Here is a 27,994-nt window from a genome sequence, read left to right on the forward strand (position 1 = left end):
CCCTCCCTTGCAGAGGTGCAGTGGCCCGATGGCTCCATATGTCTTTTGATCCTCAAGACTGTTACCGCACTCGAATGGAAGTGAGCCCTGTCCCTAGAGGCGAATCGCCGCACGCCTGCTGCCGACCCGTGGCTGGCTCATGCAGCGCACCACCGCGCCCGGCCGCCCGCATGTGGCGGGGCAGCGCGCCAGTGCACACATAGCCCCGGCACCCATACTATACCATTTTGCGCACAGAGGCATTCCCCACATACTTAGTTGGCCACGAGCCTTACAGTTGAAGCTCAGCATCTCGGCGGGAATCTCCAAAATGGCGGATCCTGAGGCCGTTGGTCGCGTGAGTAAATGTACTATGTGCTTTATCTATGCGCAAGCTAGCAGCACGGCGACGCAGCCCGAGACAGCGGCTTGGGCCTAGTGAAGGCGCGCGAAGGTTTCTGCCGCTTGGCCTTGAATTTCAGCTCCTTTAATGTGGCTTCCTTGCAGGCGTTCCTGGACTACTTCTATGGCCTGTTCTCCACCAACCGCGCGGGCCTGGCCAGCCTCTACCAGGAGAGCAGCCTGCTCACGTTCGAGGGCAACAAGTTCCAGGGCCAGCAGGCTATTATCCAGAAGCTGACCACCATGCCTTTTTCCAACGTCGCGGTGCAGCGCGACACCATTGACATTCAGCCCTCGATCTCTGGCGGTATCCTCATTTTCGTGACCGGCAAGCTGATGGTGGGTTATGGAAGGAATGCGGTGCAATTGTCCGAGCGATCAGGCCGTGGCGTGCGGGCTCTGGCGACTACCTGACGTTCCACGTGTGTTGTGTATGTGCAGCCTGAGGGGGAAAACATGCCGCTGAAGTTCAGCCAGACCTTCCACCTGATGCCCACGCCCAACAACAGCTTCGTCGTCACCAACGGTGAGCGTTGGTGTGGGCAACTAGCTAGAGTGTGCAGCTGAGCCATGAGAATGTCCGCTCCTGCAGGGCACCGCTGCGGCCTGCGCTCTGCGTGTAGTAGCCCTGTCTCACTTCCTTGCCGGCTTGCCACCTTGCAGACATGTTCCGCCTGAACTACGGCTAAGCACTTGGAGGTTTTACAGTTGATGGCCTGTGCGGACGGCGGCTTTCAAGCGCACCAAGCAGGACGGTAACAGAAGCAGCAGCACCAGGCGGGCGCGGCGATCGCTGCGGTCGGAGCAGCTAGGACCTGCAGACTGCTGAGGGCTGCACAGGACTGCGGGACTGATTTTGCCACAGGCAGGGTCCAGGCATGCGGGATGTATGTTTTGAGGACTGCAGGGGCTGCTATGTGTGGTGTTGACAAGGGGCACGGCGAATATGCGGCGGCGTAGGTAACGCTTCAATGGAGGGACCCCAAGATGAGCTTTTACATGAGTACCGTTTATTCAGCGCGGAGAAGTGGATGTGAGGCGTTGCAAATACAATGAGCACGCCGCGGTTATAGCTTATTGAGCTTCTTCTTGAGCGCGAGCAGCTCCGCATCTATCTCCTCCTCCCTTGACTTCTTGGGGGGCGGCGGCGGGGGAGGCCGAGGCGGCGGCGGGGGAGGCGCCTGTTGGCGCCTTTGTTGGCTTGAGCTGGGGGAGCGGGGAACGAAGGGGAATGCGTTGGTGGGTTGCTACTGGGTTGCTACTTCTTAGGAGCACCCCTCAACCCTCTCCGTTGGGGCGAGAGCTGGGCTTCACTCTACAGATGTAACCCATAGGCGCCGACCACTCTCTGGGCCTGTCCCGCAAGACACGTAGTCGAGGAAAACACATCTACAGCAGCGCCATCGGTGTGACAATTTCTGCTGCAGCAGCCACACGCAAGTGCCCACACGAAAACGCCTCACCTGCTGGAAGCTGACGAGGAGGATGACGCGGACGCCCCCGAGGATGTGGAGCGCGAGCCGGCTGGCGATGCACCTGCGCCGCTGCTGCCGCCGGCGCCGCCCAACGGCGACCCGTCACCGTACTGCTGCCACCACGCGTCGAACTGCTCTGCCGCGGACTTGGAAGTCTCACGGAAGGCGGCGCCGGCGGCGGCGCCGGTGCTACTGCTACTGCCATTGCCGCCGGCACTGCTGCTGCTGCTACTGCCGGCCTCTTCCTTAATGCCCAGCGCCTCCTCTAGGAAGTCCAGGAACTCCTGTGTTGGGATTCAGCAGATGAAGGCAGCGGGACACGGGCGGGCATGGGTGGACGTTATATGGGAGCGGACAACCCCGTGCCCGGTACCTGGCAAACGGCGCGTCGCCCAATTGCTGGAACCCTCTCAAGGCCGCAGCGCCTCTGTGGCTCCGCCTGGAGGCTGGCTCCAACACGCGCGCGCCCGCGTCCATCGCGCCCACACCCGTGCTCACACGCACCGCACACGCGCGCACCCGCCCCCAAAACCGATGACTCGTGTCCCTGCGACTGCTACTCAGTACTCCACTCTACCTTTCAGTCCCCCGCCCCCTCCCTTCCCCGCCTGCCCCTCCCTGCCGCCGCTGCTCACCCCGCCCAGGTCCTCGAGCTCCTCCGCCAGCGTCTTGGGCCGCCCGCCCGGCCCCGTCTTGGTGGCCCGTTCGCGCACCCAGGCCGTGTACTCCTTCTCCAGCTCCTTGATCAGGTCGTCCTGTGGGGGCGGGTGAGGAGGATGGCTTTTGTTGACGGTTGAGGCAGTTGGTGTTGTGGTTGGGGCAGGCGGACGGCGTGGTGGTTGATGTGGCGAGTATGTTGCCGCGTCACGACTGCGGCCACGAGCCTCAACCACGACGCCCTGAGTATGCATGGACGTCGAAACGGCGGCGTGAGACCCTGCAGACTGGTGAGGGTCTGTGCCAGGGCGGGGACAGCTGCCCGGGTACCGTAGGGGCAGACCGTAGGCCCCAGCACAGCCGCCCGTGTGTCTTCCTCCATGGGCTATACACACACGCCACACGGCACCGTGCGTACAACGCACCAGGCCCGGCAGCGGCTCCTGCGTATAGTTGCCGTAGTTGCCGCCGCCCGTGCCGTACGAGCTGCCCCAGTTGCCCGCCGAGTTGCCGCCGTACGCGCCGCCGTAGCCGCTGCTGCTGCTGCTCCCGCTGTAGCCCGTCCTCCCGCCGGCGTAGCCCTGCGTAACGAAACAAGAAGACACGAGCAGCGTTAAACCTTGGAACCGCACGCATCCATTGAATCTGCTGCTTGACCTTTGTAATGACTGGTGTAGGGCTACAACTGCTGTCGGGGGGCGGAGCTGGTGTCCCTGGACCTTTGCAGCAACCAACCCAACCCCCCAGCCGTCCCACCGGCCCAGCCATACACACTGCAGCCATCCCCACTAGCAGCCCAGCACCACCCCAGTTTCAGCCCCCCCAGCCCCCCAGCCCCCCGGCCCCCCAGCCCCCAGTTGTCAAGCATCGGCCATGCTCTCCTCCTCGCTCTATTGCATTGGGTTTGGTTTAGTTTGGGCTGGTATCTACACCCCCCCCCCCCAGCCCCCCGGCCCCCCAGCCCCACCCACCCCGCGCAGCCGCCGGTCGTACTCGGCCCTCTGCTTGGCGTCGCTCAGGGTCTCGTACGCCACCTTCACCTCCATGAACCGCTTCTGGGCGTCGGGCTGCGCGTCTCACGGGATGGCAGGGGTGGCGGAGGGGAGGGTGGTGTGCGTACGGACGCGCTGCGTGTACCGGTGTGTGACTGGGCAAGCGTGTGATTGTGCAAGCGTGGCGCGGAGGAGGACGTCGGGAGACGCCATCAACAAAGCAAAGAGCCGCCACCAACAAACAACAGCAACATCGGGCGGCTCGTTAGGACTTTGAGCCACCCCCAGGCCCGTCTGCCACTCCCGGCCACCGCGCTGCGATCCGTCCTCCTCCACCTTCATCCGCTGTCCGCCACCTCCTCCTGTCCCTCCTCCTCCCCCTCACCGCCTTGTTGACATCGGGGTGGAGTTTCATGGCCAGTTTGCGGTAGGCGGACTTGATGTCGCGGTCGGTGGCGGACGCCGACACGCCCAGGATGTCGTAGAAGTTCTCTGTGCGTCCGGGCGGGCGGGTAGGGCGGGCGGGTTAGGTTGGGTTGGTGGGGGCCTGTTTCCACGCATCCCCAACAGGGGAGGTCCAACTCGTGGGTTCAACAGGGTGCCACCGAAGTTGCATGAGACGAGGGCGCCGTTGGCAGCGGCGGTGGTGCTGATGCTGGCGGCCCGGCATGCGGCACGACGTGTGTGGTGCTGAACGTGTGTGGCCAGCGCAGCTGGGGACTGGCGCTGGGGGAGCCTGAGCGCGCATGCCGGCGTGGAGCCCATGGAAGGAGTCTGCCCGGTGGCGAGGCACCGTCAGGATGAGCAGGGCAAAGAGGGATGGTGGCCTGTCCCACCGAATGCGAGTGGGTGCCGGCGCGGGTACGACCGGTGTGTGTGCGGTGTCAGCAGCTCGGCGACTCACTCGCTGCCGCGCGGCAGACCACTGCAGTGCGGCGACCGCTCCTGCGCGGCCCCAGTGCGGCTCCGGCTCGCATCGGCGACTGCGCGCTGGCTCCACAGCCCAGCTGGCAGCCGCGAACAGGAGTGGCGAGTGCTGATGCCTTGCGTCCTCCGCAGCGCACAGGGGCAAACCCCGCGGCGCTGCAGCCGCCTATCTGCAGCGCAGCGTGCATTGTTTGAGCCCTAGCGTAATACGCAGAGAGCGTGGTGGTTGGAATCGTGGGGCTATGAGCGATACGATTTAGGCAGCAGGAAGTATCGTCCTGTATAAGTGATGCCTGCTTGCACTTATATAAATAATGTGGGACAACGCGAACTGACGGTATGTATGAGTGCAGTGCATCGCACGAGTCTGCCGATCCGCGCCACTGTCCTATACGCTCTTCCAGTTGCATTATATGTTACTATTCGGCAGCAGATGGCTGTTAGATAGGCCTGCTTCTATGCAGGCTGTGGAGAGCCTTCAGTTCCATTTCGTTTTAGTATTTCCTTCGCTCATAGCTTAGTTTCGCTATGCAAAACAACATGCAAATAGCACAAGCTAACTGACACATCACATTTGACGAAAGGAGTTGCTCCGAGAACCAACACTTGCGGAACAAATGGCGGGGCGCACGATAGAGCAGGGCGTCAGCCTGCTGACCGCTGCGGAGATTCGAGTGGTGAGCACAGCATGTCGCATGCCCTGCGAGGGCGGCTAGGGCAAGACGGTCTCTCTAGCCGCTGCTGCGGTGCTGCTGCTGGAGGTTGCGTACAGCTCGCCGTGACTTGGCCTCACACACGCGCCATGCCGCTGGGCTTTGAGCTCAGCCCGCCGCGGAACCAGCAGGATCTGCTTCAGGGTCGTCAGGGATCGCGGGCGGGGCTCCTGGGCTCATGGTGATGTGGGGCTGTGAGGGTGGGTGGGTGGGGGAGAAGGGGCCACCGCGGGCAAGGTACAGAGTCATCACAATCAGCACTGCACACACACGCACACACACGACACGGCGACGGCATGCACCGCCACCGCCACCGGCCGACTGACAAGTCTGGATGTCTATGACGACCACCGCACACCTGGCGATGGGTACATGTGCGCGTGGCGCTGCGGTCGCTCCTTGCTGGCACCCACGCCGGGCGGTGCGCGCCCCGTCACAATCCGTCGCGCCGTGCCGCGTCGCGTCCATCTCGGGAAGCCCATGCCCCCGCGTCCGCGCAACACTCGGGCTGTGGTGTGCTGCGTCTGCGTCTTGGTTTACCGCATTCGGGATTGGGCTCGGCTACCCAACAACGGACCACGCTGCTGCTGCTGCTACTGCTGCTGCTACTGCTGCTCTGCTGTTTTGTTCCTTCAGGCGGTGCTGCCGGTGGGGCCGGTGCCGCGAGACGTGATGGACGAGTACATGGAGCTCATCAACAAGTGCGTGCGTGGCGGGGCGTGTGGCGGGGCGTGTGTGGCGGGGCGTGTGTGGCGGGGCGTGTGTGACGGGCGTGTGTGGCGGGGCGCGTGGCGGGCGTGAGGTGCCCTGGTCAGGGGCCTGTGGCATTTGTTGTGTGTGGTGTGTGGCTTGGATGTGGCTTGGATGGAGTGCGATGGTGGATCCAAAGTGTCAAGTACCTGAGTCACACAACGGGGTGGGGGTTGGCGGCGTGTGACGGGGGTGGGACGTGCTGCATCGTGCGTGGCGGGGGCACAAGAGGAATCTGGGATAGCTTCGGGCTTGGCGTTCGGCGTGGGCGCGGGCGCACGGATGAAGCTTGGGCGGAGGGCGCGTGTCCGCTTTTTTCGTCCGTCCTCGGGAGGACAAGGTACCCTGTACCCTGGGGGAGTGCGGCCAGCCATGTGGTATCGCTGGGGCGTTGCGCAGTGACGTGCGCGCCGCCTGGTCCTACTGCCTATCGCGGGACTGGTTTGGGATCTTGGCGGTCTGGCGGTTAGCCCCCCTCTGACGGCGTACGGCACACATACACGCGCACACGCAGGTATCATCACGTCTCACTCTCGGCAACCAGGTGGGTTTGGGCCCACCGGGTGATGACACCGGGTGATAAAGTGGCTTCAGGATGAGCGAAACACACAAGTGGGTATGTGTTGCACATGCCCTAGGCATACCACACATCACGTCCGCAACTCCGCACCCAACACCCATCCCACCGCTGCCCAGGTCCTTCTATCGCGAGGCGGGCGCGGGCGGCCCGGGGGGCGCGGCCGCCGGCGCGGGCGGCAACACGCCCTTCGCCTACCTGGACTGGAGCACAGCCGTCATGCACCTGCGCTTCCTGCAGGTGGGCGTGTGCGCGTGCGCATGTGCGTGTGTGTATATCGTATATGCACATGGCGTGTGCGCGTGTGTGCTTGTGTGTGTGTGTGTGTGTGTGTGGTGTGGTGTGGGGGCATGGCTTCCTTGGCACAAGGGGGACCGTGGTGCACATGTACGACCGCACGGCGCCGCACGCGCCCACGCCCCCCTATCGACTCCCACTCCCCGCCGCGCCGCCCCCCTCCCCCGCCGCAGGCCGAGGACGCTCGGCGGCGCACGCGGCTGCCCGACCTGCACCCGGGGCGTCAGGTGCTGGCGCTGCTGGGCGTGGTGTACGGCCCCATGTGCGCGGGCGTGCAGCAGGTGGGTGGGCGGGGGGGGGGGCCGGGGAGGGGCGGGGAGGGGGATGAAGGATGCGGGTGTAGGAGGCGGGTGGTTGGGTGGGTGGTTGGGTAGGCGGGTGTGGGGACAGGGCGGCCGGTTCGTGCGCTGGGGAAGGGGCCTGTGTGTCACTGCACATTCGTGTAAAACACATGCGGTAATAAGGAGATAATGCGCGCACACATCCCCCGCTCCCGCAGGCATACGATGACTTCAAGAAGGTCTGCAGGTGGGTGGCGCGGGCGGGCTAGGGGGCTGAGGGGATGCGTGCTGCTGAGCAGCCGGGGGCGTTTCGGGGCTTTTGGGCCGCCCCGGCCGCAGGAGACCCTTCACACCAGAGTCGCGACCTGTCCTACACGGCTCCCCTCCTTTGTTTGTGGGGCTTGGGCGTATGCCGTTATCACCCCTGCAGCCCCTTCTCCTTAACCCTGCTACTCCTCCACCCCCATGGATGGCTATCCCCCCCACCCCAACTTCCTTGACTAATCATGAAGGTGACCCCACCTCACCCCGCCAGGTCCTACCCCGAGGCCTTCGTGTCCCGCTGCTTCTTCTTCGAGCCCGCGGAGGAGCACCTGCGCCAGGAGCGGGCGTGTGCGGGGCCGCAGCAGCCGCTCACAGACCTCGTCATGTTCCCGCCGGGTGGGTGGGGTGGGTGGGGGAGCAGGGGGGGCAAGGGATGGGGAGGAGGGGGTTCCATTCATGTCCTGGTTAAGAGGACGGCAGTGTTGTTATGGGGCGTGGCTACGAGTTGGGGAGCACAGGCGTTTTGGGACGTGGCTGTGACGTGGCAGGGAGGCTTCCAAGGGCAGTAATGACACGGCGCCTGCGGGTGGGAAAGGGGCTATACATGAGCCGAGACCCTCCGTGTGCCTCTAAACCCCACTGACACGCCCGCCCGCCCGCCCGCCTGCCTGCCCGCCCACCCATCACCCGCCTGCCCCCAGGCGGACCCAGCCACCTGGAGCAGCACCTGGAGGTGTGGATGTCGGACCTGGCGGCGGCGCTGCTGAGCCAGTTCGAGCTGTGGATGCGCACCGCCAGCCCCGCAGTCATGAAGCTGACGGGCTACGCCGACTCGGGTGAGTGATGAGTGATGAGTCTGATAATGATGACGGGGTAGGGCAGGAGGGGAGGGGAAGTGCAACGGGTGCAGCGACAGGGTGAGGAGAGTAAGACGGGGCTACCGTGTGTCCAAGAAAATGAGTCAGGTGGGATTCAGTGGCCCACCGTGGGAAGCCACTGATAAATGCAGGGCTCCTATCTTAATGTCTCCAGACATTAATTGGCCATTTTGGCCGTTTCCTAGACATTCCTCCCGGGGGCTAATGTCTGGGGCGAGACTTTGTTGGCCCGGGTTTGGGGCGGGTTTTGTCCGAAGTCCTATGGAGAAGCCCCCAAACCGCCATGTGCCCAGACAAAAGACGGCGGCCACCCGGCCGTTTTTGTCTGGAGCTAGACATTAGCCCGAAAACAAGATACGACCCCTGGATAAATGGGAGGGTTGGGGGTTGGTGGCCAGTCTGGGCGCGGCGTGATCCTGGGGTCCTGTATCTGGCCGCCCCGTGCATGCCCTGCATGCGCAACTTTGTCTCCACGCCGAATCAATCCAGCCACTTGCCCCTACCCCTCCCTGATCATGCATGGAACCCCTCCCACCCCTCCCACCCGTCTGCTATACTACTGCCCCTGGCTACGCCTTCACTTCTTACATGATCATGACTGTAAACCCACCCCTCCATCCCGCCCCCCCTCCCCCCCAGCCGAGTTCACGGGCTCCAGCGCCGTGCTGGACGAGGTGCAGAAGCGGCTGCTGGTGGGGCTGCCCTCGCTGGGTGAGGGCGAGGCGCGCGAGCGGCAGCGCTGGGGCCGGCTGGCCAAGATGAAGGGCGACATGTGCCTGCTGTGCGGCTCGCCGAGGGACGCCGCGGAGCACTACAAGTGAGGCGCGGCGGGGGGGTGGGGGGTGGGGGGCGGGGTGGGGGGCGTGTGTGGGGTGGGGATACAATCATGTTAAATTAAGGAGAAGCAAAGTTATAGCCAGGCGCAATGGTACAGCAGGCGCAGGGGGTGGTTGTAGATACCAGCCCAAACGAAACCAAACCCAATGCAATATGGTCGGATGGGGAGGAAGGGTTTGCACCAGTAAGGATCAGAGACGCGAGGACGCGGAGCTGGGCAAGCTGGACCAAACATGCGGGAGGTTGTCCGGGCGTGTGCCTGAGCCCAATGACTGGCCCTGGGAGGCGGCAGCAAGACCAGAGACGACCGCATGTCTGATTGACGACAGGAAATGGTGGCATGGCACTTTCAAAGCAGCAGCACAGCGGTGCCCTGTCCTGACCTGACCTGTCCCTGCCCCTGTCCTGACCCGTCCCGACCCGTCCTGCCCCTGACCCGTCCTGACCTGACCTTGCCCCCTCCCCCGCAGGGAGGTGGCGGAGGTGGCCAAGGCCTGCGGCGACTGGGTCTGGTACGGAGCTGCCATGGAGGTGCGGCGGCCGGGGGGAGGGGGCGAGGAGCGCGGGCCCATGTGTGTGGCGGCTGGGGCCAATGGGATGTCCAGGGGAAGCTCCACGGGATGGCTCCGGGCATGCGCCACAAGCTGGGCGGGCTAAGAGGGCAGGTCCGAAATGCACAGCTCTCACACCCGCTTGCGGACCGCAGGGCCTGGCGACTGCGCGATTCCATGAGGTCGTTCTCGGCGGCGGCGGCGGCGGCGCGGCGGCGGCGGACGGCGGCGCGGGGGGAGGCCGCGGCAAGTCGTTCTCGGGAGCGCGAGGACGCGGCGGCGGCGGCGGCAGTGGCACAGCAGGTGTGTGTCTTTCCCTCACAATCAACTGCTTGTATGTATGCACACAATTGTACCGTGTCGTCGCACATCACATCACAGCGTGCCGGCCGCGCCTTTTATCCCGCCTCACGGACCACAACCCAACCACGAAAACTAACAAACCCACCCTCCCCGCCTCCCACACACCCGCCCCCCACACATCCAACCCAGCACTACCAACGCCAACCTCACGCACCCAGCCCTGCACAACCAAGGCCAAACCCCACACACCCAAACCCCAGGCTTCATGACCCCGGCCCGCTGGGACGCGGTCCGGCGTGCCGGCGTGGAGTCCTACGTGCGCGAGTGCTTTGCTGAGGCTCGCGCCGCCTACAAGAAGCGCGGCGGCTGTGCGCCCCTGGCGGCGGAGCAGGCGCTGAAGCTGGCGAGGCTGGTGGCGGGGCTGAGGGCGGGAGGCGGCGGCGGAGGCGGAGGCGGCGGCGGAGGTGCAGGCGGCGCGGTGTCGGCACGGAAAGAGGTGCGCGTGTGCGAGTGGATGCTGGGTGCTGGGTGCTGGGTACTGGGTTGTTGTGGGATGCATGCATGATGAGCGCTGCGCGGCTGAGCGGGCGGGCGAGCTTCCTCATGGTTCAACATGTGCCCTGCAGCACGACCGACTACGACGTCCCTAGCCTGTACCCGGCCTTATTGTTACGTGCCGCTTCCCATGACGGCGGGCCCTTCACACCCAATACTTCATTACGCCCAAACGCGCTGCCGACACGCGCCTTTCACACAACGCCCACTCCTCACATGACGCCCACTGCTCACGCACACACGCCCTCCTTCCCGAGCTCCCCACTGTTCACACACACACACACATATACACACACGCCCTCCCTTCTTCCCCCTCAGGTTGTTGAGCTGATGTCGGGTCTGACGGACCTGCTGCCGTCCGTCCCCTCGCTGGAGGACCGGCTGGTGGGGCAGGTGGAGTGCGCGCAGGTGAGCAGGAGGAGGGACCAGGAGGAGGAGGAGGAGGAGGAGGAGGAGGAGGGGGAGGAGGAGGAGGAGGGGGAGGAGGAGGAGGGGGGGAAGGGGAGGAGGAAGAGGAGGAGGAGGGGGAGGAGGAGGAGGAGGGGAAGGGGAGGGGGAGGAGGTGTGACCAGCCCGTCTCCTGCCTGCTACTCGGCCGTGATTCGCATTGAATGTTCCTGGAAAAAGCTGTCTGTCCCCCTCTCCAACCCCTTTCCCGGCATGTCCTCCTCCTCCTCCGCCGCCGCCGCCTCCTCCTCCATCGTCATCGTGGGCAGGTGCTGGGCATGGTGGGCTGCCTTCGCAAGCGGCGGCTGCTGCTGTGGCACTGCCTGGAGCTGGCGCGGGCGGTGGGCGCCATGGACCGCGGCGATGTGCTGCGGCTGGCGCTCAGGGCGCTGGAGCCGCCAGACGACCCGCAGGCGCAGGTGGGCGGTTGGCGGTGGGCCGTTGGGTAGTTGGTGGCTGGCGGTTGGCGGTTGGCGGTTGAAGACAAGGCGGTCACCGCGAGTTCTCGGGAGAGGAGGGACTGGGACTGTGGGAGTGTGCCGTACACGGACGCATGTACACACGCTCATAGGACCCCGTCTTCTACGCTTTCCAACACGCATCACGCGGGCGGCAGGGAAGGGGTTATACCGGCCCGAAGTAAACCATTGCCAACCCAGACCCATAGAGGGGCGCGCACTCATTCTTGATCCCATGGACAACACGCACAGGACCCGGACGACCTGCCCAAGGTGCATTGGAGCCTGCGGCGGCTGGGGCTGGGGCCGGCCGGCAGTAGCAGCGCCAACAGCGGCAGTGGCGGCAGTAGCAGCAGCACGGGCGGCTCGTGCGGCTGGGAGGCTGTCAACACCGTGGCACTGGAGGTGAGGGGCGGCCGCAGTCGGGTGCGCAGGTGGCTGGCAGGGGAGTGTGTCGGGGGGCACCACGCCAGCCGGTGCCGTACGTTGGTAAGGCGCTACCGGGCGGCAAGGCTACTGAAAGGAGCAGCGCACGATACGGACGTACGTGAATGGGTGGCGCTGTGGTGTGGCGAGGCGTGAACTGTACTGCCGAGGGGCCTGGGAGTTCCGGTGGTCATGCTTGTGGCCTATGTGTTGTTATGGTGACTGACTTATCGTATCGACGTGTTCATATGTGCCTTGTGCCTGCAGGCGGCCCTGACGGCGGCCAAGCAGGCGCACGCGCCCGCAGAGGCCTGGGAGGCGGCCGCGGCGCTCCTGCGCGACCACCACACCGCGCTGGGTCCCGCCCACCAAGCAGCGCTAGCGGAAGCCCTGGCGGCCGCCTCCGCCGCCCTACCCGCCCGCCAGCGCCTGCGCCCTGGCGCCGGCCCGGGCCCGCTGGTGCAGCTGAAGCGGCTACTGCCTGCGGCGCCGCCGCTACAGCCCACGCCGCTGGGCCTCACAGCCGCGGGCGCGATCGCTGTGGGTGGAGCCGGAGGCGGCGGCGGGCGCGGTCGCGGCGGCGGCGGTGGCGGCGGTCCGTTCATTTTCAACCCGTATGCGGCCAAACGCCAGGCTAAGCAGGACGAGGCGGCGGCGATAGAGTGGGTGAGTTTGGGGTTGACTTGATAAACTGGCATTGCGATACGACGCGACATTGAAGTAGAAATACCTTGTTGCCGAAGCCGTCCGGGCCGTGCTGTTGTTGTCATATGGCACCCTGCTACTGCTCCTGCTGCGGCCGCCGCGCTACTTGTGAAGCCACTTGTTCGGGTGAGGATGCTACTGGCCAACTGCCCGCCTGCTTCTGCCCGCAGACGTGCAACGACGAGGGCCGGGTGGAGGTGTATCTCATCAACCCCCTGTCCGTGCCGCTCAAGATTGACATGCTACAGCTGCACGTCAAGTACCTCGGCAGCGGCAGTAGCAGCAGCGGCAGTAGCAGCGGCGGCTCCATGCATGGCTCCTCAGCGGCGGCTGGGGCTGTAGCAGCAGCAGCAGCCGGCACTGGGAGCGGGCTCAACGCCGCGCCCCTCCCCGCTCCCGCAAGCCAGACCGGCGGCGGCAGTAGCACCACCACCACCACCGGCAGCAGCACCACCAACCACAACGGCGGCGGCGGCGCCTCTTTCGCTCGAACCTCCAACACCGCCTCTGGCGGCAGTAGCAAGGCTGCGTCCAGCTCTGGCACCGCGGCTCCTGGTGCAGCTACAGCCGGCGGCGCGGCCTCGCAGCAGCACTTCCGAACGCCGGCTCTGACACTGGTGCTGGCGCCCAACGGCCGGCCGCACCGGGTGGTGCTGTGTGGCAAGCCGCAGCAGCCCGGCAGCTACGCCATCGAGGGGTGCCTGGTGAGGAGGGGGCGTGTACAGGGGGAGGGGGCGGCGGCGGCGGGATGGGGCGGGGTGGGGCGGAGCGGGGTGGGGCGGGGCGGAGTGGGGCGGGGCGGGGTGGGGCGGGGCGGGCTGCGCGAGCCAGAGCTCAGGCCTTCTTTGTGGATGAGCTAAGCTGCGTGTTGGGGCTTTAGAGCACAAAGGAGGGCGCAAGAAGGGGCGTGTGTGGGCGGTCGCGCGGCGGCGGCGGCGGCCAGGGGCGAATGGTGCGCTCCTGGTCCGCGGCTTAAAGTCCACAGGTCGGACTCACTCCGCTGCATGGCTCTCGGTGCGCACGCCAATGCCGCGACCCGTGCTGCCTTCCTGCAGATCACGGCGTGGGGAGTGACCTGGTCGGCGCCCTTCGCCGTGCCGCTGAAACGCATGGTGTCAGGCGGTGCCCGCATCCCCGCCGCCTCCTCCTCCGCCTCGCCTACGTCTGCGTCCGGAGTCGGCGGGGCTGCCACGGGCGCGGTTGCGGCGGCGGCTGCAGCCGCGGCGCCGGCGGGGCGGCAGCAGCTGCTGCCGCGTAACGCCAGCGCGGCGTGCCCGGGGTCGGCGGCGGCGGCGTGGGTGCCGGCGGGGCCCATGGGCGTGCACGTGCTGCCGCCCCTGCCGCTGGTCAAGGTGGGTGGCTGAGGCCTGTGTCGGTTGAGAGTACTGCGCACCGCATGGGGAGCTGCGTGCTACACTCGTGCGCCCACCCGCTGTAGACTGTTACACCCGTCTGTGCTACAGTCGCCCTTCCCGCTTCCATCACCACCCTTTCGTGACGTAACCAATGCCCCCGCACCACCCGCCCACGCAAACAGGCCATTGTGCGGGCCAGCCCCGCCGGCGGCCCACTCGCCTCCGCGCCCTCCGCGCCGCCCACGCCGCATGCATCTGCAAGCGGCGGCGGCGGCGGCTCCCAGCCGGGTACGCCGCACGGCCAGGCGCAGCCCGCACAGCACACGGCGCAGCCGCCACAGCACGACGCCACCGTCGTGGCAGTGGCGCCGCGCGAGGACGACATCCACGCCCAGCCGGTGAGAGGACTGCAAAGGCTCTACTCGGCAGCACACGTAACCCTATGATTCTTACACACACAGAAGAACACACAACATGCATTCCTTCGTGCTCACCAGGAGGTTGACAGCGGGCTTGCCACCTAGCCCTATGCCATTGACAGCACACATGTTGCTTTCTTTTCACTCTGTACCTGTGGGGGACGTCACATTCCTCTCACGCCCCGTCACACGCCGCGTCACGCTCCCTGTCACGCTCGCGCCTCCGCCTCAGACCCACCACGGCGCCTTCGCCGAGGACCTGCAGCGCTCTCCCGCCGTGTCCGTGTTTGAGGGCCAGCGCCTGTCCTGGAGCCTCACGCTGCACAACCTGGGTGGGGGCGGAGCAGGTGGAGGAGGGGGAGGAGGGGGAGGAGGAGGCGGAGCAGGAGGAGCAGCAGCCGCAGGCGGCACAGGGGGCGGCGGCGGGCTGCCAGTGACAGCGATGGCTGTGGTGGTCACAAACCACAAGGGCGCGCCGCTCAAGCCACTGCGGGGGGCGCCGCTGCCGGCGTCATTCTTGGTGGGTGCCTCTGGCGGGCGTTGCCCAGGTGACCGGGCCCGGGCGTTGCACCGCCGTGACAAGAGCGTGGGATTGGGAATAGCGATTCAGTCGGGTGCGGAGTCAGGTGCAGGGTCAAGTGCAAGGGGCCCAAGGGTTGGCAAGGAGTTTTTGATGGGCTCAAGTTGTTAAGCCCTGATTGGCTGTTTCTGAAACTGCAACTGGAACAGGGTGTGCACTTGGAAGTGGACGACTCGGCATTGCAGCCGCCGCAGCAGCAGCAGGCGGGCGGCGGCGGCGGCGTGCCGCCCACGCCCTCCTCAGCAGCCGTCACCTCCCCGCGCCCCGGCGGCCCAGCCTCGGCCGCCTCAGGGCCCCTGAGCCCGCTGAGCAACGTCAGCGGCGGCTGCGCGCTGCCGCTGCGGCCGGGCGGGGTGGTGACGCTGCCGCTGACGCTGGCTGTGGGTCAGGCGCCAAGAGGGACGTTCCGGGAGGTGTCGCTGGAGGTGCGTGTGTTCGGAGAGGGATGTGTGGGACTGTGGGGACCGTGAGAGGCTGTAGGGGCCGTTGGGGCTGTGGTTATGTGCGTAGGACGCCAAGCCTGTTAGAAGGCAAGGCAGATTCTGTCCCGTGCCTTTCCGGCCTCAACCTCTCACCAACCGGCCTCGCGCTTCCTGACCCTCCCCTCCTTGGCTGCAGCTCACCATCTACTACCTCCACAAACCCGCCACGCCGCCGCCCACCTCCTCCGACGACCCCGCCGCCTCCACCACGCCTGCCGCCGCTGCTGCTCCTGTCCTGGGCCGGCGCATGAGCGTGACCCTGACGTTTGAGATCCAGCCCTCGCTGGCCGTGGCCTCCACGTCCTTCCTGGAGCACTACGCGCCGCTGCGGTGCGGCCGCCGCCTGGAGCTGGACAGGTGAGAGGAGGAGGAGGGGGAGGAGATGAAGAGGGAGAGGAGGAGGGGGAGGAGGAGGGGGAGGGGAGGGAGGAGGCGGGAGGTGAGGGGGTATTGGCATGGGCCGTACGTAGAGGTCCGATTTGTTAGGGAATCGTCGCCCAACCTAGGAATGGGGGGCCGAGCCCAATCAACAAGTCCCATCATCACCAGAGATCCCACCCAGCCACGGAGACACGATCCGAGCGCGGGAGGGCTGCGTGGAAGCGGGAGGGGGGGTTCCATGCATGTTAAATAAGACGAGAGGGCGTAGCCAGGAGCAATGGTACAGATGTCACGTAGTCGTTACGGGGGGGGCGGAATGGCGCCGGCACGTGTGTGCGAATGAACAGCAACTAGGTACAGGGACAGGTGCGTGGGGCCGCGGCGGGAGGGCGCGAAGGCGTCGGCCGAATCCAATTGGCCTACGTGGGCTTTCATCCATACGTCTCGTTCGTAGCTGCGGTACGCACCCCAACTTGTACTGACACCGCCACGGCGCCATTACCCACACAGGCCGATGGATATGCGGGACATTGCGCATTCGGTCGGGGCAGGCGGCGGCGGCGGCGCCGGCGATTGCGGCAGCGATTGGGCCGCTGACGGCGGCGCCGCATCGCGCTGCGCCAGCCTCGCGGCGTTCGACGACGCAGGTGCGATTGACGCGGCCCGCTGTGCCTTGCTGCGTTTGGCTTTGACGGGCACTGCCGGTACTGCTTCTGGACAGGCTGCTACTCCTCCGACGCAATCTCGCCAATCTGCACCTTTACACATCTCCTCCACGCCGCGCATTCTTGTAGTAAGATGCTCACCGGGTGTCGTTATGTTACGCATTTACGCACGCCTTCAGGGCTGGTGCCGCGATTGCGTGCCGCCAACGCCAGCGGTGTCGGCGGCGGCCGCAGCAGCTACAGCGGCGGCCCCTCCGCCGCCGCCGCCGCCACCGGGGGGTCGTCCTTCATCCGCCGCGGCGGCGGCGGCGGCGGCGGTGGCACTGCTGGCGGCGCCGGCGGCGGCGTGAGCCACGCCGGCCACGGCCACGCCGCTAGCAGCGCGAGTGGCCTCATGAGCGCTCGACTGGCTGGGCTGGATTTGAGCGTGGGGGCGGCGGCCGCAGGCGGCGGAGGCGGCATGGGTCTGAGCAGGGTGAGCGGCGCCGGCTGCTGGTGGCAACTAGGGTTGTCCTGGGCTTGGGGCGGGGGCCTTTGGGGACGAGGACAGGGCATGGCGTCAAGTTCTGAGGGACTGGGCTCAAGCCCTCTAGACACAACAGCACTGATAGCGCCTTGCTTGCGGTGCGGCGCCTCCCAGCTCCCTCTCCCCCTCCCACGGCTCCGTCCCTCTCCCTGGCCCCTCTTGTTTCAATGCTCGCTCAGGCCTTTTCGCGCCGGTCGGCGTTTGCCCTGCCTGGCGGCGGCGGCGGCGGCGGCGGCAGCGGCAGCACGGGGTGGCTGTGCCTGGACGACCCGCGGGAGGGGGCGGGCGGGGCGGCGAGGGCCACATGGGGTGGCGCGGGTTTCGTGCCGCCGCCGCCCCTTGACGATCCGCTCGGCTCGTTCGCGCGCTTGGTAAGTGCAGCGCTTGTGCGCCGGGCCTGCGTGCTGTGTGTGACGCAGCTGTTCCGAGTGTAGTATATGTGGAACACGTTGCAAATGTTCCTGCACACAACAGATAGCGGGCCACAGTGTTGATGTGAGTCCGACAGTCTTCTGTGAGTCAGCGCCTGTTCATCAGTGCGATCACGCGCCGTCTGCGCTTTACCCCAGTCCATGTCCAGCTTCCACATGTGCGCTGCTGCTCATGCGGCCCTGCAGAGCGCCGGCGACGTGCCAGACCCGCGCGCGGCGCCCGGCGGCGGCAGCGGCGGCGGTGGGCGGCACCTGTCTGACGGCGGCGGCGCGGGCGGCGGCGGCGGTGGCGGGCGGCGGAGCGGCCCCGGCGGCGGCCTGGGCGAGGACGAGCCGTCACTGGTGTCGGCTGTGGTGATGCCGCAGGGTGGGCGGCGGCACGGTTGTGTGGCGGTGGTGGAGGAGGGCGGGACGGGGCAGGGCGAGGTGTGGCGGCGCCGGGGTGTGCTAGAGTGGCATGCAAGCGTCAGCTGATGTGGCGTGGCGTGGTGCCTCCGTCCACGTACTTGCTTCGCATTCCCGTGTGCACCGTGCGAAGCTGGGTCCGCTGGGTTCTGTTGCTTTGTCAGCCGGGCCTCCGAAGTGGTCTCTACACCCCCCCCCCCCAAAGCTTTTAGGGCAGCGAGCCTCCGTAGATGGCAACTAGTCGCGCGTAGTAGTGTCGCCGTGCCGCCGCGAACTTAGGTCGTGTCAGGCTATGCAGCAGCTTCACATCAAACGGGAACACTATTTTTGGAGGGTGTACGCGCTGGAGCTGGAGCTCGAGCTGGAGCCTGGAGCTGGTCGACATCGTCGGTAACGCTTGATGTTCCGCAAGATGGTCTACCGTCTACCACTTCCTTAGCTAATCATGAATGTAACCACCCCTAACCCCCGCAACGGCGCCTGCAGGCCCTGATGACGCGCTGGGCAGTGTGACCGACAGCGTACTGTGCGTGGCGCTGAGGAACACCAGCAACTACTACTTCAGGTGGGCGGGCGGGCGGGCAGGGAGGGAGGGAGGGAGGGTAGGGCGCAGGCCGAGCCTGGCTTGGCTCGGAGCATTCCTTGGACAGCCTTGGCGAGAAAACCACAGCCGCTAACAGACCTTGCCAGAACCTTCTTGCGAAGCCCGTCACTGATGCCCAACAACAATCCTACATCACGAGTTCAACCCTACCCTTGCCTTGCTGGCCGCAGAGCCTGGCTGGCACCCCTGGGCGAGGGCGGCGCACCGCCACTCCTGACGGCCGCCGCCGCCGCCGCCGCCGGCTGCCCCGTGGAGGTGCTGCAGCCGGGCGACACCGCCCGCCTCGCCGCCACCCTGCCCTCCGCCGCCCTCGCAGCCATCAGCACCCTAGCAGCGGAGCCCGGCGCCTCGGACGGCGGCGGCGCCGGCGGCTCGCCGGCACGGCCGCCGCTGCTGGCGTCGCCGACCATGCGCCTGCGCAGCGGTCGGGTGCAACTGACTGTGACGCCGCCGGGTGGCGGCGCCGCCGCGCCGCCGGCGGCGGAGGCCGCCGACGGCGAAGCCGGCGGCACCACCGCCGCCACTGACAGCGCCGCCGCCGCCGCCGCCGCCGCCGGCAGTGAGCTGACGGAGGAGCCGGACCGCATGGCGGCGGCGGAGGCGCTGGCGGAGGGCTGGGTGGTGGTGTGGGAGCTGGTGACGGCTCTCAGCGAGGCGGCGGCGGGGCGGGCGCCGCCGCGGGGCGTGCTGCGGCTGTCGGCGGTGGACATTGCGAGGGTGGGTCGGACAGCAAGGTGGCGGGCGGATGTGTGTATGCTGTGCAGGCGGGCGGGCAGGGAGGCGGGCAGGGAGGCCATGGCGAGGGGTCGCCTTGCTTAGCCTAGTATAGGCTTGGGTGGCCAAGCCCGGCCTAGCCTTGTATCTATGTGGCACAGAGCTACACACGCTTGCGCGCTGTTGGTGGGGCTCGCTGCCGCTGCAGAGTGTGGGCCACACGCTACCCGCCCCTGTGTATATGTACCGTGCTGAATCACGCCGCCCGCGCGCCCCCTCGCATGTAGAGTATGTCCACCGCTGCGGTCAACACGCTGCAGCCGTCCACAGTGCACTTCCAGTTCCAGGTGTGTGTGTGTGTGTGTGTGTGTGTGTGTGTGTGTGTGTGTGTGTGTTTGTGTGCGTGTGTGTGTGTGTGTGTGTTAAAAAACGAAACGAAAGCCCGCCCAGACGACGCCGGAGTTACTTACTTGTGTGTGTGTGTGTGTGTGTGTGTGTGTGTGTGTGTGTGTGTGTATGTGTGTGTGTGTGTGTGTGTGTGTGTGTGTGTGTGTGTGTGTGTGTGTGTGTGTTCACGCCTGCAAGCTGCCAGCGGATGAGAGCTGGGTGGGGTGTGCCTGTGGCGGTTGTGCGGCCGCTTACCTGGTACCAGAGAGGGCTCCGTTCTTACGCCTGTCCATGTGTTGTGACCCGCTGCTACCAGGCGCTGCCGGCACTGCCCGACGGCCTGACCTCGCACCCCCGACTCAAGGACCTCACGTACAGGCTGCAGGTGCGTGTTGCCATGAGAGTGCATGGGTGACGACAGGGACCTGATGGACCGGCTCAAAAGCGACATGTGCTCCAGATAAACTTGAGGAGTGTGCCACCTGCAACGCCGACATCCTGTTCGGGGCCTTGGCTAGCAGGACTTGTCATGGGGGCGGGAAAGCAGGGAGGGAAGGAGGGTGGGGGGCTGCTGGGCGCTGTGTGCTGCACCGCTACCGTACAACCCTCCTCCCTCGCTATGCAACGATTACCCCCATGCACCCCCCCCTGCCGCCGCGTGTAACCCCTGCCGCCGCCACGCATCGCCGCCCCACAGGCGCTGGGCCTGGTGCCGCCGCACGCCGCCGGCTCCGTGTGGGGCTTGCGCGCGCAGCTGGGTGAGTCAGCGAGTTACAATCCATGTAACCCGCACACCCCCTCTACGGGATTGGTTCAAAGTTAACGCCCTCTATGTGTGAGCTGTAGCGCATCAGGCGGCCATGTCAATGTGCCGAGCGTGTCAGTGCGATCGATGCGGCGCCTGCACGGGTCGGCTGCACGCGCCGCCGCCGCCGCCGCCGCCGCCGCCCGGGCATTGCAGCCCTGCACCATGTGCACACACCGGCAGCCCCATGTGCCCCCATGTGGTCCACTGCGTCCATAATCCCACGTGCCCCCCTGTGGTCCCGCGCGCCTCCATCACGGTCCCGCCCGCCCGCCCGCCCGCCACGCCTGCCAGGTGAGGTGCTGCGGGTGGAACTGCTCGCCACCAATCGGGGCACGCGGCCGCACCACCTGCTGCTGTCGCTGGGGGCAGCCAACCTGTCGGCGAGCGCCGCCCTGCACCTGTACGACCACAACCACCACAACGGCCACTACCACAACGGCCACCACGGCCCAGCCGGGCAGGGGCAGGGGCACCCTGCCAACTACCACGGCCCGCTCGGCCAACCGCCGCAGCAACAGCAGCAGTACCAGCAGGGAATGCCGCACCAGGCGATGCCGTACAGCGACGGTTACGGCGGGTACGGTTACGGTGGCGGAAGCGGCGTAGGGCCGATGGTGCCGCCGGCCCTTTCTGGTGGTGGCGGCGGTTGGTATGGCAACGGTTATGGTTACAATGTCGCCATGGCGGCGCAGCCAGTGACGCCGGAGCCCGGCATTGACCCGGGAGTGGCGATGGTGGGCGCCGTACGGAACGTGCACGTGGTGCTGCAGCCGCGCAGCACGGTACGGCAGGAGCTGGCGCTTATGTTCGTACAGCCGGGGCTTTACCAGCTGTACGTGTACGACGTGGCTGTCGTACCAGAGGGCGCGGACGCGGGACTGTGGGCGGGTCGGCCGGGGCAGGCGCCGCAGCCGCAGCGTGTGTACGCCTCGGTGGACCGCCTACACGTGCTGTGCCTGTAGGCTGTAGCAGCTGTAGTGGCTGTAGCGCCACCAGCCACCGTGCCTGTGGCGCCAGCCCGTGTCATGTCAGCGCGTGCCGCCACCATGTGTGTGTCTATGCTCTCTGGTAATTTGGCCTGCCGTGTGCATGGGCGGCTGTGGGGCGTTGATGTGGGTGGGTATTGCATGCGGCGGTGAGGCTGTGGGGGGCTGCGGCTTGGCTTTGACTTGCTGTGCGCAGCACTTGGGACGGGTCACACGGGTCACACGGGTGGAAGTCAGCCACAAGGGGGGAGGGCTGCCCTCCGCTCCCAGGGCTGTCAGTGTGGTGCCGCATACTAGAGCGCCGTGGAACACATACTTGCCCTGTCCTGCGCTCTGGGGATGAGGTTGCATGGAACTACGGAGACGCAGGGCCCATGTTTGGCAGTGTGACGGACGATTTGGAAGTCGATCGCTTGAAGCCGTGTACAGTGGACATCCAGGGCTCTCCCACGCCGACTTAATCACGTACAGCTGCGAACACGTATCACAACGACACGAGGCGTCGTCGAGGTCAAGTACGAGGATAGCTACTTCGCCCGGTGTGTTGGCCAGGGGATTGGCCAGTATTGGCCGGTGAACCTGGTAACGGACCGCCTGTAGGAGCAGTAAACCTAGGATGGCAACAGAGGACAGTGACCAGGTTCGGGGCGGAGGCGGCGCTGCCCGGCGGCACGCAGCAGCAGCTGGCGGCGAAGAGTCGCAGCCTGCATTGCGGGCCTGCGGCCCGCCGCGGACTGAAGCAGGACAGTCCGGTGTTCTACAGCGGAACTGGCTTCCACAAACTGTGCGGCGGGAGCACCGTCATTGAGAAGGTGCCCAGCCGCCCGGACAAGCCGCCCGGACAAGCCATCACAGGTTGCGACCACTGCGGGCGCCCGTTCGTTTTCAGCATTGCGCTGAACGGGCTGAAGGTGGTGGAGGAGGAGGAGGTGGAGGTGGAGGAGCAGTGACGGCACTGGCTGAGCTGATGGCGCTGGTGTGGTGTAGGCCTCGCTAGCGGTCCACGCGGCCGGATGTGTTTGCCTGTTTGGTGAGGTGGTGACCATTGGGCAAGGGTGGCGGGGTACTGATGTGGGGGGATGTGCGGCGTGCGTGGGTGGCGTGGATTGTGTGGGGGCGATTTAAGAGGCTCGGGAACAAGCAAGCTGCAAGGGTGAGGGCGAGGGGTCCTGCCAGGGGAGGCCCTCCCCTGGGCCCTGCGTTCTTGCGTCGCAGTGTCAAACATCAGGGGGCGCCTGCAGGGATGACGCGCCGGTGCCTGCAGTATGATCCAGACCACCTATGATTTTGGGAGCAACGCGTCCTCGATAACGTTGTGCAAGGGTGCAGCAGCGTCGAACGACTCCGACGGGGGTCACGGATGTAACGAACGTTCACTAATTTTTGCGGCGGTGGGGTGCAGGGAAAACGTGGGGGGTCGGCTCGACCCTCTGGGGCCTAGCGTATGCCCACTGTAGTAGATCCAGACCAATTAAGGGAGCAACGCCATACTCGATAGGCGCTAACGCTCACCGACTCCACACACCGCTGCTCCACATAGTCGCGTGCTCTAGGGTACAACTTGTGCAGCTCAGATGTGCTCTAGGGGCGGCGGTTCCTTGCCAAGTTTGGCCGGCTGAACCTGCACGGCTGTCAAACACAATTTATTAAATGCCACCGCGAAATGCCGGGCTGCGGGGCGCGCAGCCACAGCCTGTGACGGATGATTCGTCGGTTAGGGAGATGCTGCTAAAGCTGTCGACATCAAATCCCAACAAACGAATTAGTGCCACCGTGCTGGACCAGGCTGCTGAAGCCGCGAAGGCAGTTGCCAGGCGCCGACTCACATTGCATCACCAGACTGTCGAGGCGCTGGTCTCTGCACACCTGTGGACCGTGTATGCGGTGACAGAGCGCAACATCGCATGGAGGTCGGACCTGGCATCTTTGAGCGCATCGACGGTAACGCTCTTCCGTGCGCTTCCCTGCAAAGGGTCGCCCTTCGCTTCCCGCGTGGCCCGTGCGCTCTTGGACGCGGGCCTGTTGGACTGCTACGCCCGGATGCTTGCCTGGGTACGCGCCCGCGGCGTGCCCCCGGCCGCTGCAGCGTCAGGGTCTGCGGTGCCGGCAGCGACGCCTGCAGCAGCTGAGTATGAGGAGGAGGAGCTCGAAATGTACTACAGCCTTCTGTTGCAGGCGAGTTCAATGCTGCAGACGCTGTCGCACTGGACCACGCCCTCCCACGCCGATGCACACGCGCATTTGTGCGCGGCACTGGAGCGCAGTCAGGTGCTGGAGCACGCGGCGGCGGCCCTCGTCACGCTCGCCGCCGCGTGCGCCCCTGCGTCGCCCTCGCCACTGCCGCCGCCGGCCGGTGCTGCAGGCGGCTCGGCGGCGCCTGCACGCGGCGCGCGCGGCGGCGGCGGCGGCGGTGCCGACCCCAGCGCGCCGCGGGGCCCAGCGCACCACAAGGGCTGGCCGGTGGTCAGTGATGCGCTAGTATGGCTGCTGGACGCAGCTACGGTCCTTTCGAGCAACTGTGGGCTCGACGACGAGCCAAGTATGCCGCTTCAGCCGCACCCGGGGTTTGTGAGTGCTCTCAAGCCGCCGGATGGGTCGCTGCAGGCGGCGGCACGCGTGCGGCGGCTGCTCAGCGGCCGTGGGATCCAGTTCTGCTGCGCTTGGGGACTGGAGGCAGCGCGCCTGTGCCATTATAAGATGGTTGCCGCTGCGGCGGGAGGAGGCACGGGTGGAAGCGCGGCCGCTGCCGCTGCGCAGTGGACGGCGCCACCAGCAGCGTACCAGCTGCCGCCGGTGCTCGCGCGACCACTGAGCCTTCAGGCATCAGGCAAATGGCAAACACTGCAAGGCGTGTGGGACGATGAAGTATGGGGTATTATCATTTCCCAAGTGGCTACGGTGTGGCAGCTCACCTCCAGCGGGCCCTATGTCCTGCCCACCGCGCATCCGCCCGCCGGCAGCCGACCTGCCGGCCCGTGCGCTTCGCCTGCGGTCCCACGGGCGACCAACGCTGCGGCCAAAGCTGACGCACCGCAGCCGCCGCCGCCGCAGCCGCAGCAGCCGCAGCAGCCGCAGCAGCCGCAGGGACAGCCGTTGGTGCCGGCGGTGCAAGCCTACGACGCGCTGATCGCCGTGTGGCCGGCAATGCTCGAGGGCTCGCTTCCGATGCAAATCATTAACCCGTTCGCCGGTGTGCTGACACGGCTGCTGATGGAGCTGCGGCCGCGCCAGGCGGCGGCACGGCTGCCGGCGCTGTGGCGGGTGGTGGCGTGGGCGTTACCTCAAGTAGACGCGGACAACCTTCACGCGGCTGGCGAGCTGCTGCGGCTGCTGCTGGCTGGGCCGGATGGCTCATTGCTGTCGTGCACCGCCGGGCGCGCGGGAACGGCGTCGGCGGGGCAGGTGCCGGGATCGGGCGGCCCCAGCTACAGCCTGCGCTGCGGCCTGGACGCGCGGCTACTGCCGGAGCTGGAGGAGCTGGTCCGCGACGAGACCGCGCTGCGCAAGCCGGAGGGCGAGGCGCGGAGCGCACCTACGGTGTTGTCGGCCGTCAACCTGACTCTCCGCTACTCCGGCGTGTGGCCGGCGCTGCTGGCGCACGCATCACCGGCGGAGGCGGCGGGCCTGGTGGCGACGCTGGGCTCCGCCGCGCGCTTCTTCCTGACCCACAACACGCCGCGCATGCGGCCGGTGGCGCTGGGCGGGGTGCTGGGCCGGACGCAGCTGTGGGGCGCAGGTGGGCCTTGCCTGGCACTGGGGTGCTACCTAGCCGCGATGCTGGAGCAGTGCTTTGACGTTCGCGACCCGGACCGGTGGCGGCAGTTTCAGGAGCGGCTAGGCGGGCCGGCAGTGACACCTGAGGCGGCAGTGGAGCCGGGTGCGCCGCTGTGGTTCAACAACGCCATGGAGCATTGGGGACAGGACCCAATGCAGTTGGGGTGGCTGGCGGCGGCGGGCGGCGCGCCGCCGGCGGGCTCGGCGGCGGCGGCGCAGCTCGACCTGCTGGCTAGCTTTGCGCTGCAGGACTGGCTGCCGCCGCTACTGCGGGTGGCGGTGGCGGCGCTGGATCCAGAATACGACGGCGTGTCGCTGGGCTCGGGGGAAGACGGCAAAGCGCCGTCCCGCCTCTCCACGCCAGAGCCCGACCTGCTGCTGCTGGCCACACAGCTGCTGACGCGGGTTGCTGTGCAGCAGGCGCCGCTGCTGCTGGCGCCACAACACGGCCCCGAGGGCGGCGCGGCGGCGGAGCAGGTCGGCACCGCGGTTGCTGAGGCGGCAGCGGCCGAGGTGGCGGCGGCGGGGGCTGCCGAGGTGGCGGCGGCAGGGGCGGGGTCTCCGGCGACGGCAGTCGCCGCTGCGCCGTTCAGTCGCGCCGCCGCCGAGTCCTGGGCGGGGTACCTGAGCTCGCTGTGTGGGGCCGACGGCACCGCAGCCCTTCTGATCACCGGGCTGCTTGCGAAGCTAACCTTTGGTTACCGCTACAGCAGTTTTGAAAGTGACGATGAACCCAGCGATGACAGCGACAGCGGCAGCGACAGCAGCAACGAGGACTTACCCGTGGGTGGCAAGGCGCTGCGGCGCCCCACGCTGCAGCTGCTCGCAGCGCTGGCTTGCACCGCCCCGCAGCTGCTCGCGCACTGGCTCGTCGAGGCGCTGCAGTTAGCCATACGCACAAGCGCGAAGTCCGGGGCTGCGGGGCCCGCGGGCAAGGCCCAGCATGTGGGCCCCGCCGCGCAGGTGCGGCTAGAGGCGGTGCAGCCGCTACAGTGGGCGGCGAGGCGGCACGGCATGCCCGAGCTCGCGGCATTCTTGGGTGCGCTGGAGTTCGCGGTAGTGCAGCACGTGATACCCCACTGGGCGCTGATAGAGCGCGGCGGCCAGCCCGGGACGGACGGCAGGGTGGTGTGCACTGCTGCGGCGAAGGCGGCGACAGAGGCGATGGCCCCGGCGGTGGAAGCGCTGGCAGCGGCGGTGCGCGGCAGTGCCTGGCTGCGGCGGCTGAGGGACGGACAGGCGTGGCTGCTGTCGCCGGCGGAGGTGCAAGCCGGGCTGAGGGCCGCGGGGGTTGAGCTGCCGGACACGCGCCTCGGGGTCCGCGGCAGAGGCAATGTCAGCGGCGGTGGTGTCCAAGTTAGCCGGGAAGGCGGAAGCAGTGGCAGCGGCGGCGCGGCAGGCGGCAGCGATAGCGGGAGCGGGAGCGACGGTGGTGAGAGGCCGCTGGTGCGGCTGTGTGCGCACCCGGGTTGCAGCGGACTGGACGGCCTGGGGGCTCTGCTTGCGCCCGGCCGCGGCAAGACCTGCTCCCGGTGTCGGCAGCTCACCTACTGCTGCAGCGCGTGTCAGCTGGCGCACTGGCGGGAGGGGCACGACGTGGCGTGTGCGGGGTTGGTGGCAGCGGCGGCGTCGGGCAAGCAGGGGACGAAGAGCAGGCGAAGCGCTGGCAAGCGGTAGGCATGGCGCATGCTTGCATTGCACGAGCCGCCGCTGATCAGGCGTACTACTTTTGTATGAGATGTGGAGAATACAACAGGATCAGGATGTATTTTCAAGTCATGTATGAGATGTAGGGGTCTACATGATGTCTACACAGAGACGCTCTGTCTCTCGCTGTGGTTGGGGCCACGGCGTGATTTGTAGGCGTGCGCATATGGCAGCTCAAGTCAGGCAGGTGACATGTGCACACGAACGGTGTGCGCCGCGAAGCTGGCGCCAGCGTGTCGCCCAAAGGCCCAGCCATTTTCGGAGGCGCGGGCTACGCAGGCGGTAACTATGCTCGTGTGATACGATACGATGTATGTACTGTGGTATTGGCAACCGTATGGATCGCCTGCGGATACCGGCACTGACAGGAACTTGTTCGGGAGGCGGCAGTCAACGGGTTTGGGAGTGGTGGCAGGGCTGGATGGATTGGCCAGCGGAAGGCAGAGGGTTGTGGCCTTGTGGGCCACCCAGCAGATGAGTTTGAGGCCATGAAGTGCCGGTGGTAGCAGTTGTACGGAAAGCCATTGAGAGGCTACCAGACTGTAGTGACACCCGGTTGTTGACGTGAGTTGGGTATACCTGTACAACACTGGACGCATGGCGGGGATGTTGTCGATGTATGCATCATGATTATTGGGGGCTACTGGGTGCCAGCGCTAGGCACACATCACGGCTGAAAGCTGTTAGTTGCGCGCGGCGGCAGCTGAATATGTTGGCTGGCCTAAACTTTCAATTGGGAGGCCGTGGGTGAAGGACATCGAACTGAGGACAAGGTATGTGGTTCCCCTCGCAAGGGTTAAGTGGGCCGAGCCCACGCCACGTCTCCAGTGTGAGGCCGCAAGCGTCTGCCTCATCTCCCGGACATAGCCGGGGTCGGTTTGCACGGGCACGGCCCGCCATATTGTGTCCAGCCACGTCCCGCTGTCAAGCCCAAGCACAGCGCAGTCAACCAAACAGCAGACAAGTGTTCCCCGGTCACGGGAGAAGGGGCTGAGCCCCTCCACAGTCTGAGGCCGAACAACCCCTAGCCACGACACTCCTCACTGCTGCGGCCTACCACAGACTGTGCGGTGCTATGCATGCCAGCAAAGACCGCAAGCCAGCTGGCTTGCGGACACCGGCCTGCCTCAACCTGCGCGGCGGCGCCGCTTCGTGGGCGACGCCGCGCTGTCCTCCTCCACGTGGCCTTGCTCGCCCCCTCCGTGCGTGGCGCAAGGGAACCGCCCCCCTTGCCCGGCTGCCGAGCGACCCCCCTCACAGCTGCGTAGGCGTGTCGAAGCTAGGCAAAATGCCGGC

General features: G+C 66.6%; 4 protein-coding genes across 4 annotated transcripts; 3 read left to right on the forward strand and 1 right to left on the reverse strand.

Annotated features, from left to right (window-relative positions):
• The first annotated feature begins 213 nt into the window (after positions 1–213).
• Positions 214–1,715, forward strand: CHLRE_07g316000v5 (uncharacterized protein). The gene is made up of 4 exons (XM_001700750.2): positions 214–337; positions 487–720; positions 823–907; positions 1,045–1,715. The coding sequence occupies exons 1-4, from the start codon at positions 311–313 to the stop codon at positions 1,068–1,070; spliced, it is 372 nt and encodes a 123-aa protein (XP_001700802.1). The 5' UTR covers positions 214–310; the 3' UTR covers positions 1,071–1,715.
• A 2-nt stretch (positions 1,716–1,717) lies between these two features.
• On the reverse strand, positions 1,718–4,713 carry CHLRE_07g316050v5 (uncharacterized protein). Its single transcript, XM_001700936.2, has 6 exons — positions 4,410–4,713; positions 3,891–3,997; positions 3,485–3,580; positions 2,939–3,094; positions 2,492–2,611; positions 1,718–2,140 (listed from the first exon to the last, which is right to left on the reverse strand). The coding sequence occupies exons 1-6, from the start codon at positions 4,618–4,620 to the stop codon at positions 1,841–1,843; spliced, it is 990 nt and encodes a 329-aa protein (XP_001700988.2). The 5' UTR covers positions 4,621–4,713; the 3' UTR covers positions 1,718–1,840.
• A 140-nt stretch (positions 4,714–4,853) lies between these two features.
• CHLRE_07g316100v5 (uncharacterized protein) lies at positions 4,854–22,595 on the forward strand. The gene is made up of 32 exons (XM_043063880.1): positions 4,854–5,109; positions 5,782–5,846; positions 6,410–6,439; positions 6,592–6,712; positions 6,943–7,050; positions 7,269–7,297; positions 7,586–7,710; positions 8,016–8,150; positions 8,832–9,009; positions 9,500–9,560; positions 9,736–9,883; positions 10,144–10,379; positions 10,757–10,846; positions 11,155–11,304; positions 11,596–11,748; positions 12,037–12,435; positions 12,645–13,178; positions 13,530–13,826; positions 14,012–14,227; positions 14,481–14,768; positions 14,978–15,253; positions 15,447–15,667; positions 16,202–16,338; positions 16,536–16,831; positions 17,062–17,253; positions 17,500–17,680; positions 18,205–18,283; positions 18,493–19,039; positions 19,324–19,383; positions 19,740–19,808; positions 20,121–20,181; positions 20,523–22,595. The coding sequence occupies exons 1-32, from the start codon at positions 5,050–5,052 to the stop codon at positions 21,191–21,193; spliced, it is 6,213 nt and encodes a 2,070-aa protein (XP_042922448.1). The 5' UTR covers positions 4,854–5,049; the 3' UTR covers positions 21,194–22,595.
• Positions 22,596–22,683: 88 nt separating this feature from the next.
• On the forward strand, positions 22,684–27,565 carry CHLRE_07g316150v5 (uncharacterized protein). The gene has a single exon (XM_043063881.1). It carries the CDS (start codon positions 22,940–22,942, stop codon positions 26,666–26,668), a length of 3,729 nt encoding a protein of 1,242 aa, XP_042922449.1. The 5' UTR covers positions 22,684–22,939; the 3' UTR covers positions 26,669–27,565.
• The last annotated feature ends 429 nt before the right edge of the window (positions 27,566–27,994 follow it).

This window comes from Chlamydomonas reinhardtii, chromosome 7 (genome assembly GCF_000002595.2).
Source record: "Chlamydomonas reinhardtii strain CC-503 cw92 mt+ chromosome 7, whole genome shotgun sequence".
Lineage (NCBI taxonomy): Eukaryota > Viridiplantae > Chlorophyta > Chlorophyceae > Chlamydomonadales > Chlamydomonadaceae > Chlamydomonas > Chlamydomonas reinhardtii.